The sequence below is a fragment of the Castanea sativa genome, chromosome 9 (genome assembly GCF_040712315.1).
Source record: "Castanea sativa cultivar Marrone di Chiusa Pesio chromosome 9, ASM4071231v1".
Taxonomy (NCBI): Eukaryota; Viridiplantae; Streptophyta; class Magnoliopsida; order Fagales; family Fagaceae; genus Castanea; species Castanea sativa.
Genome location: NC_134021.1, coordinates 14,646,278 through 14,660,742, shown reverse-complemented (window position 1 = coordinate 14,660,742; position 14,465 = coordinate 14,646,278). Strand labels below are relative to the sequence as shown.

Sequence of the window (14,465 nt, the reverse complement as noted above, 5' to 3'; positions counted from 1 at the left end):
TTGGCATTTTCAACGAAGACTAGAGTTTAAATCTCCCATTTTCCAACTATCAAAATATTTATAATAAAAAAAAAAAACTATATAAGATTTAAAAACTATTAATTCATCTTTCTTTGTCTTTCCTTAATAACTGAAGATTCACCCACCATTTACATCTATATTACTTCATTACATAAGGTAGAGGTATAACTTATTTATTTAAGTTTTTAAGTTTACAACAAATCAATTTAAAAAAAAAAATAGAAACATATTTTGATATTTTGTTATTGAGGCATATGAATTGATATAAAAATATCTATTGTTATGTCTAATATGTCATTTTGTTGATGTGACTTCATGTGAATAGTGTATTAAGCCCAATACTTATTGTTTTAAGGGATTGGATTTAGTTCACCGCAGAAAAATTAGGCTAATATAGAATACTTTGTTACTTTCTTGATTATGTAATACACTACGCTCACTAGGACATATTACAAGGTCCAAACAAGTTCAAAAATCGCAAAATTTGAATTCCTTTGAATCCAAGTGTGTTCTCTAGTGGCTGCTTGAGGATACCGGACGGTATTTCCCTCTCTTTTCTCTCTTTTTGAATTATGACAGAGTTGTTCTCAAGAATTTTACTGTAATTCACTGTTGCTGAATGAATTTCATTGTTGGCTACTTCCCCTTTAATAGTGTCATCCTAGGGTTTCTGAAGTACCACTGATTCCCTCTATTTGCTCCCCTGGGTACCAGAACCAATGTTGTGCTAACATTGGTGGCTGATCCCTTCCTCATTCCTCATTATTTTCTTCTTTTGAGGTTCCTTCTTTAAAAAGCCTCTTGCTAACTTTTCCGTTCTGAGGGGTCCTAGAAGGCTAGCTTTTTGTTCTTTCCTTCTCCAAGGTAGGAATAGCAACGGGTTGGGTTCGGGCCGAGTTTTTTGATACCCAAACCCGACCTACGGGTCCTCCCCTATAACTTGGACCCGGCCCGTTTAATAAATGAGTCTTTTTTTAGCCCCAAACCCGGCCCTTTGGGTCTTTGCGGGCCCCGTCCAACCACAAACACAAACAACAACAACAACAAAAATCAATCAATTGCTGAAATGAGATTCTTAGACAGAAAATAAATAATAAATAAACACAAAAAATAGAAGAAATAATACTTCTGTGTGGACAAAAGGTCCAGGGCATGTTCTTGGGCCTTGGGCCTGATCCAAGGGTATTTACTTGTCCAAAGAGGATTTAGTGATAATAATGATATCAAACTTAAAAGTCTACGAGCAAACTGTTGTGAAGGAGGCTGGTGGAAATAGTCCGAGGAGAGGTATCTCCTCGGCTAAGTGAAGTGAAGGTCAGATGATACGCCATGGTGATTAGAATGATATTCTAGAAGGTCCTATGGATGAAGATATATTTCACAAGGACATAGAGAGGAAGAACGGATGAGAAATATTTTAGAGAAAACTGCTACCACCGCATTGAATGCTCTGTACCTAAATCTTTGGCCGCATTAATGAGGAAGTGACATCTGAACAGTGGTGATCAACCTTACAGTTATTGTCTGAAGACTTCAGGAAAGGGCTTATGGGACAAGTATCTTGATCGGTGATGTGATCCATACGTGGAAGATGGGGAGAAGGAGGAGGATGATATAAAAGAAAAAGAAAGGCATTCAGGAAGGGGGATCGGAGAAGAAAGAGAGAAAATACTGTACACACCACCATCCATAACTGTAATTTATCTTTGGAAGAGGGAAAGATAATACAAATCATCATCGGCTTGTGTCTAAGGAGAAATTCTGTTACATAAACAGTTCATTGTATGTGACATGGTAATCTAATTCATCATTTTTGTTATCCAACATCACTAGAACCTAGATTTCAAGCCTACTCTCTACAAATTTCATTGTATTGGGCTTTTTGGGCCTATCCCCTTCTTACTGTTGGGTTTGGGTGCAAATTGTGACCTTACAACTTCATTTATGGACCAATTTTTACATTAACACAAACATCAACTCCAATTCACATTTAAACTAACACAAAATATACACATGCATTACATTCTATACAGATTGAATCCTCAAACAAATACCCAAAAACAAAAACTACTCAGAGAGGAAATGAACCCAAAAAAAAAATGAACAAAAAAAAATGAAGAACTCAGACCACTAAAGCTCCATCGGTGGTGCTCCGATCTAACAACACGACCTCATCTCTCTCCGATCTAACAATCTCATGCTTCAATCTATGGATTTCATGCTCCTCCGTGACTAACGGCAACCACCATGAGATCCATGCTCCTCCACGAGGACGAGGGTGGGTCGGTGAGTGAATGAGAGTGAAGGTGAGGATAAGATGTGAGTGAGAGTTAGAGTCAATGAGGAGAGGATGAGATGTGAGTGAGCGAGAGTGTGAGAGTGAGGGTCTGAGTCAGTGAGGGTAAGGTAAGAGAGGCGGCTGAGTTGAGAGAGAAATGAGGGAAACGAGTTTTAGGGTTAGAGTTGATATATATATATATATATATATATAGGTACTTTTTTTGTAATTTTAAATTTATCTAACCGGGTAGGGTAGGGTCCGAGTTTGTGTTTGGGTTTAAAAAAAACCGGAACCCACTTCGGATTTTTTTTAAAACCCAAACCCGACCCTATTCTTTATTGGGCCAGGTAAAATCCGACCCATTAGGGTCGGGCCGGGTACTCGTGGGTCAGGCAAAAATTGCCATCCCTACTTCAAGGCTTCTAAATTCCACTTTTTTTCTTCAGACCCACCTTTTAGCTGCTTTTCCTTTTGTCTTTTTCCCAAGTGAACTGATTCCTTTCTGCTATGCCGAAAGATCCCAAACCACTTTCCTTCTTGGTTATTTTTCTTAGGTTCCCCGAGGTACCAAACTTTTGCTCATGAGTTGTTGGTTCCCAGGCCCTCTGACCCCTTTTCTGCATCATTGGGTGGCTGATATGGGCATATCTATTCTTGTTCCTTGTGTTTCTTGGCACCCCCCTGAACTGTCTTAATCCTAGCTTTGCTTCATGTCCCGAGGATCCCAAGCTCCTGAGAATCCCTAGGTATCCTAGCCTAGTTATTTTCCCGGGCTCCCTAGCGTTTTTTCTGACCTTTGATGGTTGGGCTAGGCTTTTTCTTTCCTCTATTTCATGGGGCCAGAAATTTGCCCATCCATGGATTTGGATCCCTCCTTATGGACTCTTAATGGGTTTGGGCCTCTCACTTTTTTCTTTCTTTGAAGCCCAAACGCTTTGTTTTTTTCCTAAGTTTCAATCATTTGGTTGTTTTGGGCCCTTGGAACAACATTGTAATTTTTTGGACCTCAACAATCTTGTTAAGGATTGCAAAATGCACCCACTAAGGAGGAATAAATGAGTTTTAGAACTCTTTGCATTGGTATGTAATAAAATTAAATAAACAAATGTTTCTTTAACTAAATGATGTGTGATTTATAAAAATAATTAATCGATTACAATAAAAAAACTCAACCTTACCTAATGCATTAAGATACTTGTTAACCAGACTCATAATAAAAATTATATTATTTCAAACAAAACTTATTATTTTATCAAATTATGAAAAGAAGATTTAGAACACAACTTTTGTTTCATAATTGTTGTCACAACTTTAGAGTGATCAATTATGAGTGAATGAACCGCTCGGTCGATTCCTTCTCAGGCCTTAAAACTTGAGTTCTCAAGTGAGTGGGGGAACGAATTCAAGTAGTAGTATAGGAGTGATGGAGAAAAGTAGTGGCTCGATAGGAAAATAATTGTGGATATCATTCACAATCGACTTCAATAAATGCCCGTGTTTAGCATTGCTCCATGATATTTAAGTTAAAAAACAAATGGATTCTTCAACCTCCACTTCTTCTCTGTGCAACCTCAGCCACAAAGAACGTAAGAAAACGTCCAGTTGAGTGGACCAACAAAGGGCCCACTAAGTCCATTCCCAGATAAGGCAAAGATAAGACCGAGCCCTTCACACCCGTCAGATGGATACTCACCCTCATCCAACGGCCACAAAGCCACACCCTGGATTATCCAATCAACCTTGATAAAAATACTCCACCTTCTTCACCAAATATAATCCAACTCCTTCACCAACACACACACACACACCCACACACAGTCTCAGTCTCAACTCTCAAACCCATTAGCCCAAAATCCATGGCTGCCACTGCTGCTACATCCTCCTTCATTGGAACAAGGCTCCCAGAAGTGTACTCAAACTCGGGTCGAATCCAAGCCCGGTTTGGATTCGGGACCAAGAAAAGCCCACCAAAGAGACCCTCGAAGCCCAGTAACGATCGTCCACTGTGGTACCCAGGAGCCAAAGCTCCAGAATGGTTAGATGGGAGCTTCGTTGGTGATTATGGGTTCGACCCATTTGGGCTTGGCAAGCCAGCTGAGTACTTGCAATATGAATTGGACTCGTTGGACCAGAACTTGGCTAAGAATTTGGCAGGTGAGATTATTGGGACAAGGTCTGAGCTCGAAGACGTGAAGTCCACACCGTTTCAGCCATACAGTGAGGTGTTTGGGCTGCAAAGGTTTAGGGAGTGTGAGCTCATTCATGGAAGGTGGGCTATGTTGGCTACTCTTGGTGCTCTCACTGTTGAGGGGCTCACTGGAGTTACCTGGCAAGATGCTGGAAAGGTATGAAATAGTTGTAATTTATAGTTCTTGTTTTTGGTAATGTAGTGCTCCCAACGTATATAACATTTTTGCATGTGTTTTTTTTTTTTTTTTTTTTTTGAGGTAAAAGATAGAATTTTTTATAGCCAGACATAAGATAAAATTGTAACTCCAAGATTGCTAAGTGCTAACTGGTTGATGATAATAAGGAGTTTAAACATTAAATTTGTACCTGGGTGGGTTTGTACGTGAGAGTCGTTTTATTTATTTATTTATTTTTGGTTAAATACAATGTTACCAAACGTTGTAGTTACTAGGATTGGTTCAACTGTTAGCTAGTTTGACTGTTTTGACCCAAAATTTTCATAAATTTTCTTCTTCTTTTTTCAATATTATATGTTGTGATAGGTAAATAACAAAAGTTATTTTAATGGTGACTCATAGAAAATGTAATCCTGTTTTAGTTATAACTTAGTATGTTGGAAAATTTTTAGGTAGTCCCGGAGTATAGTGAAATGGTGTTCCCTCCTCTCACATTCATAGTGGACCCCAACATGAATTTAATGAGCGGACTCCACTATGAATGTGAGAGGATGGAGCATCATTCTCCGTGCTTTGAGAGTACCTAAGAATTACTCATGTATGTTAATCAGGTGTGACAAATGTTGTATAGTTAACTTTACTCAACTAGTTTTGATGTATTAGATGTGAAATTCAAGTGGGATATAGAGTTATTGGCCAAAATGGGTTGTTTTAGCCTTTTAGGCTATGGCAAGCTATATGCATGAGAATTTGAGTAGGAGACCCCAGTGATCACACAATGTAAGTTGAGTGATGTTAAAAATATTATAAATTTATTTTATAATTCTTATATAAGTTAACATCAATCATATTTATTGTTACGTTAATTTTAATAAACAGCATGATTAGATAGGTGAAACTATGAAAGAACCAATACAATTATAGCATGATCAAGAATAAACGTATTTGTAAAGACTACGCTCTATTGTTTTGATGGAAAACCTTGTGTAAAGATAGTTTTTCGTATTTTTCAGTGTTCAGTAACATAAAAAAAAAAAGATAAGTTAAAGGAAAACTATTTTTGGTCAACATAAAAAGTATGGTTTATTTTTAAATATTGTTTTCCACTAAATTTTTTTTAAAAACAACTTTATCTCATAGCAAGTTAAATAAGGGAAGTTAAAATATTATTTTTCAACTCATTTAAAGTTACTACCAAACATTTAAAAATGAGATAATTTTATAGAAAATGATTCTTAGAAAATGACTTATTTTTTAGAAAATATTATTGCTGAAACAAACAGAGCGTAAAAGTACATGTGACTAGTTGTAATTAGCACCACATAAAATGAATTGCTAAAAATGGGATAAAGGAAAGGATGTATTAGCAATTATCCTCTTAACTATTGCAGTAATAAAATAAAAAATAAAATAAAATAAACAATAGCAGTTATAATGCAAAACTACAAAGGCTTAATAAGTTGAAATTGTGATAAGGTCATGTAATGAATTCAAAACTATTGAGCTAAAAAAAACCTTTTAAATTGTTGCTATTTCAGGTGGAGCTGATTGAAGGTTCATCTTACCTTGGCCAACCACTTCCATTTTCCATAACCACATTGATATGGATTGAGGTTCTAGTCATTGGATACATTGAGTTCCAAAGGAATGCAGAGTTGGACCCTGAAAAGAGACTTTACCCTGGTGGAAAGTACTTTGATCCTCTTGGCTTAGCCTCTGACCCAGAAAAGAAGGCCACTCTTCAATTGGCAGAGATCAAGCATGCCCGCTTGGCCATGGTTGCATTCCTTGGTTTTGCTGTCCAAGCTGCTGTCACTGGAAAAGGTCCTCTCAACAATTGGGCTACCCATTTGAGTGATCCTCTCCACACTACCATTATTGATGCATTTACCTCCTCTTAAGTATCTAGTCTTACAAGTTACGCCCTGTTTTCTTTGGTCTGTAAACGTTTTACTTAGCTGATGAACTGTGATTTGTACTTTATGTTGTAAAAATTTTAAATAACACTTAATAGGCTAAGCAGAATGTTTATTTCCAACATGCGGTGTGATCATGTCACATAGATATGGAGCTTTGAAATTAGACCAAAAGACACCTCCCTTTAATTCCTCTCCATTTTCCTTGGTGATCAAACCAATGATGTGAGTTAGATTGTGAGCTTGTTACGTTGGTGTACCACTGAAAATCGTACGTGTACCCATATTGAAAGCCTTAAGAATACCCCACTTGGCATGCTTTGTACTATTTCTCAAGTTTTTCTGAACACACCTTGTACTATTGAACGGCAAGAATTCAACTTGTAATACAAACTTCAAATAAAGTTTAAAATATATAAGTAATTGAAAACGCCCCTTCATTTATTTTCCTGGTTAAATACCAATTTTTTATGAGCATGAAGTTAAGAGACTTGACTCCTATTTAGAAGGAGGTATATCATGCATCCAAAGCATATATCTCTCCTCTCATATGGTGTTTTTTCTTCCTATTTAGACAGCTCAATATGAAGATAACAATGGGATGAGCTGTGGTTGGATCATGCAATCTTCAAAAAGATGCCAATAATGTGATGTTGGCTATCTAAGACCAAACGTTGGCAAAAACAGTAATTCTTGAATGTTTTTGCAAATATTAACATTTTGTTTGTTTTAAACATTTTTAAATTATTTTTTTCAAGTCTTTCTGTGTTTGGTACAACTTGAAAATAAAGCCCAAAAGAAAGGAAAAAAAAAGAAAAAAGAAAGATCCAGTTAATGTAAAAATTTTGTAAGGAAAGTGTTTGTAATTCTCACAAGTAAAAAACATTCTCTAAAAAGCATTGAACGATCAAAAGAAGAAAGGAAAAAGTACACAAGACTTTGGTGTGGTAAAAAATGAACCTCTAAAATCTTGAATGTAATACGTTGCTTGTGGTATTGTTTTATGTGTAAACCATTAAACATGTAATATGTTGCTTATGGTATTGTTTTATGCGTAAACCATTAAACATATGTGAAAATATAGGGTGGCAAAAATTTATTGTCCTATTTGATTTGTGCAGATTTGTCTCACCCCAAATGTCTATATATACGTATATATGTAATATATACTTTTAAATTATTTTTATGTAACTTAATTTTTTTTTTAATTATATATATTTTTTATGCATATTCTATTTTCATCATGTACTACATTTGTTCTCTCTTATAACCAGTGTTGTTAAAAGCGTGCTTAAGCGCAGAGCCCTTGGGCCTTTTTCCATCTAAAGCGAAGCGCATTCACAAAAATACGCTTTTTTGAGCTTTTTTATTAAGCGCAAAGCGCACTTTTTTGAGCTTTTTGTAAATTTTTTAAAAATAAATCCTGGTTTGATTTTTAGCCATTAGATCTAAATATATTTGATATAAGTCATTGATTTAATATATAAAAACTAATAGTGTGGTGTGCTACCATACACCTAAGCCTATCTCTTTAGATATTTTTGAACTTTTAACCACAACCACACAAACAAACGCTAAATCAGACACTCACAAAAATAACATTACTTAACATTCTAGTACTTTTTAGCCTTTGCCTTCTTGGTTCTATACTTTTATTTTGATTCAACCATATTTGTAATCATAGCCATCAAATATCATTGTTGCATATATTTTGTAAAGCACAAAAGAATTATATAAATGTTATATAAATTATATAAAATATTTTATTGTAATTTATATGATTAATTGATCACTTGATTGTTGTATTGATCATTAATAATTTTTTTTAAATGTGCGTTTCACATCGATTAGGTGCGCGCTTGCGCTTTGCACTTTGTGCCTAGGCTCTAGGAGGCCTTTACGCTTAAATGCGCTCAGCGCTTTTAACAACACTGCTTGTAACATTTTCATGAGACTACTCCCATTTCATTTTCATCTTTACCTAATTAATGTTGAAGCCATTATGATTGAAATGATTATTGAAGCCCAATGGGTCTACACCTATCCTTGAATGTTGTTGGGTATTGCTCAAATTCCCACCATTCTTGTAAACTCATTAAGGATGACAAAATACCTCCAACGTATTTTGTCTTTTATACTGTATGGGTTTTGCACATCCCAAAGGAATAGAGCAACTGTGGTATTTTCACGTAACAACTTCACAATGAATTAAGTGTTTTGTTCATAATTAAGAGGTTTGTTTTGTTCTATTTTTTATAGATATGATATAATTTTAACCTATTACATTCACTCTGTAATGATTGTTTTTTATCATTAAATCAAGATATTGATTAATTTTTAATATAAGTTGAGTTTCAAAAATCATACATATAAAAAAAACATAAAAAAGAACAAAAACAATATAAAATTTATAAAAAGTAAACTTATAAAAATATTTTTACTGATATTGATACAATAAAAAAAATTAATAAAAAAATTTCATCTATATACACACACCCCTAATTTTATATATATACCTAAAATTTTCATACATACATACCTACACACATAAAAACATACACATACATTCACATTCATACATGCATATAAAAATAATCATAAAAAAGAACAAAAACAATGTAGATCTTATAAATAGAAACTGATCAAATCTTTTTACTGATACTGATACAATAAAAGAAACTTAATAAATATATATACACACATGTATACATACATATATAAAAGAAAATGTTTCTCACCAAACTAGTAAATTTAACTAGTGGAACCATTATCACCTCAAAGGAATGGCATGAATATTGTAAAAACAACTATAAGACATCCATACAAAAAGATAATACTTAAAAGAGGTGTCAGGCTCCCTGATAATAGGATCCAAGTCTCTCCTCTGCTTAGCAATCCATGACCCAATGACCAATTCTAGCATGAATTGCTAAGAATCCAATAAGTCCAATATTGGCTTGGTTGTCAAAAGAACAGGGCACGATCAGCTTTAAAGCACGGTTACACGTTTTAAAAGTCTTCAATTCTTAATTACTGAATTCAAGAGGGTTTTGTATATTTTTCTTTACGGATGCACTAAGAACATATTTTAACAAACCATTTTAGATAAATTTTAATATCACTTTTTTTCTTAAATATAAATTAATAAATTTTTCTTTCCCCATTTAAAATTTGAAAAAAAAAAAAAAAAGTTTATAAAAACCAATGAATGAACTTACTTCCGCTAACATTTTTCAATTAAAAAAAAAAAGTAGAGGACAAACTCGGAAAACCTCTTCGACTCCTCACCCAACGTTCTCGCTCGCGGCAACATAATATCAGCTTACTCTCTGTTGGAGCTTTCGCAGCTACCGCACTGTTTGGATCACCCAAACACCTCGTTCTTCTTCAAGTATGGCGGTCTTGCTTTTTTATTTATCTTTTTAATTTTCCCATCAGAGAATGGTTAATTTTTTGGCTTGGGTTTGCCGAGCACTAAAATTATGAACATCATTTGCATTTGCTTTCAACTTTTATCAAATGGGTATTCGTAGTTTGGCTGTTCATTGAGTGTTGCTCTTGCTTTTGAGCCATGCAAAAATTACAGGTGCATGCTGTTGTGGATAATTTACTATTGCCTACAATCTGTTTGTTAAAATGCGTTCATGGGTATTGATGTCAATAGCTATGTTTAGACTTGTAGTTTATGAGCTATCTGAATTACTTAGTTCTTGTGCTGAAAAACCTGATAGTTGTTACAGATAGTTCCATTTTGCTCCTGATATATGTATTTGTATTGAAACTTTGGAATGGGAACTCAAAGTCTTTTGTGGAATTCTGTGAAGAAGTTTTTAACCTGTGGGCTAATAGGCCTCACTATTTCTGATCGGTATGCAAGTATTGTTCCAGTGCGAGGTGCTTCTATGTCTCCCACGTTTAATCCTCGAGCCAGAAATTTTACGGGTACATTTCTTGAAAGATAAGAATCAAACAATGTGCTGTGCCATAAATAGAGTGAATTTTGTTGTTTGACTATGTATGTGTTTGGTTGCAGATGACTATGTTTTGGTGGAGAAGTTTTGCCTTAAAAAGTACGAGTTTTCGCATGGCGATGTGGTAGTTTTCTGGTAATTTATTGTTCCTCTGGTGTTGTTTAAGTAGCTCTCTTTCTCCACTGGCTCTAAGCACATGCAAAGGCTTAGCACCAACATTGTCTAATATTAAATATAAAAAATTATAAAAAATTCTAATGTGTTTGAATATGCTAGTGCTAGAAGTTTTTGTATTATACATATCAATGAAGAGAAAGTTGTGATTACCTAGATTTTGTGATAACGTTGAGAAATGCTGGCAAGGCCTCTCTCTGATTGGCTCTCCATTCAGCATTCTGGATTAACGCTTGACTATAAAATATGAGGGAAAATAGTTTGTAAAAGAATGAATGTTGACAAAACTGTACGAGTAAATTTTTAGTTGCACTGGGTAGAAATGACCATGTTCTTTGCACAGGCTTCTTGAAATATTTTAGTTTTATCTCATTTTTCTTCCCCTATGAATTCGATTTTGTTAAATCTGGGAGTTCATAGAGTGACTGAAAATGGAGCGAAATGGATAATTAATTTAGGTAGATGATAGTTAGTGAAGAATGGAATGTGGGATTTGAGGTAAGTGTTGGTTTTTAAGTTTTGAGTTAAGAAAAAGGGGGCGGGGGGGGGGGGGGGGGGGGCGGGCAAGTACAGATGGCTATACCTTCTGTGTAAGTTCTTGAACAACATAACTAGCAGTGCACTGTCATCCAGGATTAACCAAAGTAGATTTGATTGTCTAGAATTAACATATTCCTAGTCATTTGCGTTTGATTTCAAAGAAACCTAATTCCTGATTGTATCAAGCAATCCAACCCATTAAATGGTGGTGATACCAATTGACTGAAAAAAAAAAAAAATTTGTGACAAACTTATTCAAGCTCCAACCATACTTTGCAGATATGCTAATAGATCTCTGACAACTGCTACTTGAGAGACATCTCTGTTTTCCTCCGGAAAAGCTGGCTACATAAATTTGGGGTTTGTATACTTTAATTTCATCTCTTTGGTGTTCTAGAGAAAATGTACTCTCATTAAGTTTATGCTTTGGGTAGGCTTAAGGGTTGTAGTAAGCTAAGCCAAACTGAGCTTTGGGATGATAGTCTGTCAACTATAAGTTTTTCATAGGTAAAATGAATTTGAGTTTTAGATAACCATTTACCAATCCTGGTTAAGTTGCCATGACTTGGCTTGTTTAGTGGATCAAACCACATTCAAACCTGATCCACAGCTGAGCTTTATTGTTTTGATTACAATTAACTGGGGTATAACTCATAGTAATTCAGTAGATTGAGCTAATTGATTATTATAAATAATTTTTAAAGTGTTAGTGAGTCCTTGCTATTCCCATTTTTGTGACCGGTCTGAGTTGATATTAGGTTTGCTTGTGCTTGAGTTGACTAGCTAAAGAAACGAGCCTCAAGTCAAAGTTTGAGCATGGCTTGATTTGTCAATGACAAGCAGCCTATTCTCAAGTAGAGCATTGAGTTGCACTGGACTGATTTGGTCAGCTGCCTAGGTATTTCTTAATCTCATCTGAGTTGCATGCATCCCAATCTTTGACTTAAATCTTGGGCTCTGACCAATATTGGGTGTCACTATGATTTAATGTTTACACATATGGTATTTTGTTTTCCTTCTCATATGATTATATTGAGTATTGACCATATGTAACTGACTAAGTATACAAAAGGTATGATGATTCATTTGTTATTGTTTATTAAGTAATCTTTGATGCCAACATGTCAGTCTGATAATATTAGTTACAACCTTCTGCAGCTCCCCGAGTAATCACAAGGAGAAACACATAAAGAGAATAATTGCCTTACCAGGAGACTGGATTGGGACTACTCATAATTCACATGATGATGTGTTGAAGGTTCCCAAAGGACATTGCTGGGTAGAGGGTGATAATTCAGCTTCTAGCATGGATTCCAGATCTTTTGGCCCAGTAAGTTGCCCTTTCCACTGTTTTTTTTTAGTTTGTTTGAATAAGATAGTAACTGAAAGTTTAATATGGAAAAAGAACCCCTCCTTCCAAACAAAAAAAATATTAAGTGTTGTGACTATGGCCAAAATTATATTGGTTCAGTTGCCAGATGATGCAGAATTTTAAGCACTTGGCACTTGGCAGCAGATAGTGAAATTTGCTATTTATTTTCTCAGGAAATTACTCTCTACTTGTGGTGAAAACTGTCAAATATGAAAATAGGAACTTTGTGATGATTTTGGTAAACAAAGTCAGTTCACATTGTCAGCACAAAATTTAGAATTAGTATCATAACTACTCTACTAAACACCAATAAACATTTGTTTCTAAATGATACGCTTCTGGAGCAAGCTTTTGTGTGCAAGGAAATTAAGTTACGTGTCTGCTATATCTGTTCATTCATGGCATTTTGAAGTGTATATAGTCTTTCTCACTTACCTCCTAAGCAATTTGCCTAACTTGTGCATGCTTTTATTGGCAGATTCCTCTGGGTTTAGTTAAAGGAAGGGTGACCCACGTCGTGTGGCCTCCTCAGAGAATAGGTTTAGTCGAGAGAGTATTTCCTCAAGAAAGAGTTTCTTCTTTTAAGTAGTTTTTCAACTGGATTATTTTGCAAGGGATAACAATTTTGTACTTTTCTTGATTAATTTCCTCTTGGGCATTTGCCTAGGCAGTAATTTTTTTTTTATTGGATTTACCATCTTGTCAATGATTGTTGATCTATAAGTTAGGCCCTTACATTGTGAGCTACTTTGGGTTTTGCCTCCATTTTTTTGGGGGGGTTATTTTTGAAGTTATATATACATTCTTAAAAATTCACAAACGCAAAGAAAAGTACATGACTAGATTTGGCCTTTTTGGAGCTAAGATGGTCAACATTTTCGGTTGAGACTAAGGTTGTGTTTGGCTCAATGAAAAATGGTTTCAAAGGGTAAAATAATTTCAACCGAAAATGTTTTTGGAAAAGGAAAATATTTTTGTGTATTTGATTGCATTCCGAAAAATCTGTTGGAAAATATTTTCATGTGTTTGTTTTTGTTCTTGAAAATTCTCTAGAAAACACATTTTCTACCCATTTCTCACATTTTCTCAATTTTCAAACACATGTTATAATAAAAATCCCAATATATAAACCCAAAGACACAAAACAAAAACCAAACAAAACAAAAATCTCAATTCCACAAACCCAACACTAGATCGTGATAGAGAGAGAGAGATTTGAGATAAAAAGAGAGGGTTAAGGCAGCAGCGGCGAGATCTAAGAAAGAGAGAAGAATGGTGAGCTTGAGAGAGAGAGAGAGGCAACGATGATAAGATCGGCGGCAAGATTTAAAGGCCCCGTCAAGGTAGAGGTGGTCTAATCTAGTCGTAGTGGTTGTTTTTAGTGGGTGGGTGGGCATAGTGTTTCAATCAGTTTGTTTGTGAATGGGTCAAGGTGGTCCAATCAATTCATGGGTGGGTCGCGGTGGAGCAATGGCGAGCAACGATGACAATGGTTCAATGAAAGGAGACATGAACATGCAGTTGAGCCACCGGTAAGCTCTCTCTCTCTCTCTCTCTCTCTCTCTCTCTCTCTCTCTCTCTCTCTCTCTCTCTCTCTCTCTCTCTCTCTCTCTCTCTCGAGTAGACTGAAAATGGGTGTAAGTGGTTTGAAGGTAAAATAGAAGTGTAAAGTATTTTACACTTCAAGGGTTGTTACTTTACGGTCAACAAAAATCATTTTCCATTTGACTAAATTTTTCGGCCAATCCAAACACTTCCCATGGTGTAAAATATTTTATGTATTCCTTTTACAACCAAAACAAACACAACCTACCTTTTGTTTTC

General features: G+C 35.2%; 2 protein-coding genes across 4 annotated transcripts; both read left to right on the top strand.

Annotated features, from left to right (window-relative positions):
• The first annotated feature begins 3,822 nt into the window (after positions 1-3,822).
• Positions 3,823-6,706, top strand: LOC142611339 (chlorophyll a-b binding protein CP29.2, chloroplastic-like). The gene is made up of 2 exons (XM_075783450.1): positions 3,823-4,647; positions 6,207-6,706. Exons 1-2 carry the CDS (start codon positions 4,159-4,161, stop codon positions 6,567-6,569), a joined length of 852 nt encoding a protein of 283 aa, XP_075639565.1. The 5' UTR covers positions 3,823-4,158; the 3' UTR covers positions 6,570-6,706.
• Positions 6,707-9,534: 2,828 nt separating this feature from the next.
• LOC142609749 (uncharacterized) lies at positions 9,535-13,483 on the top strand. Of its 3 annotated transcripts, none has more exons than XM_075781459.1 (5): positions 9,535-9,975; positions 10,473-10,526; positions 10,618-10,690; positions 12,428-12,599; positions 13,120-13,483. In XM_075781459.1, coding segments are annotated over exons 1-5 (411 nt in total). In that variant the 5' UTR covers positions 9,535-9,974; the 3' UTR covers positions 13,231-13,483. The 3 variants fall into 3 exon arrangements, with proteins under 3 accessions (XP_075637574.1, XP_075637573.1, XP_075637572.1); XM_075781458.1 differs by having other exon boundaries at positions 9,542-9,975; positions 10,316-10,526; XM_075781457.1 differs by having other exon boundaries at positions 9,550-9,975; positions 10,325-10,526.
• The last annotated feature ends 982 nt before the right edge of the window (positions 13,484-14,465 follow it).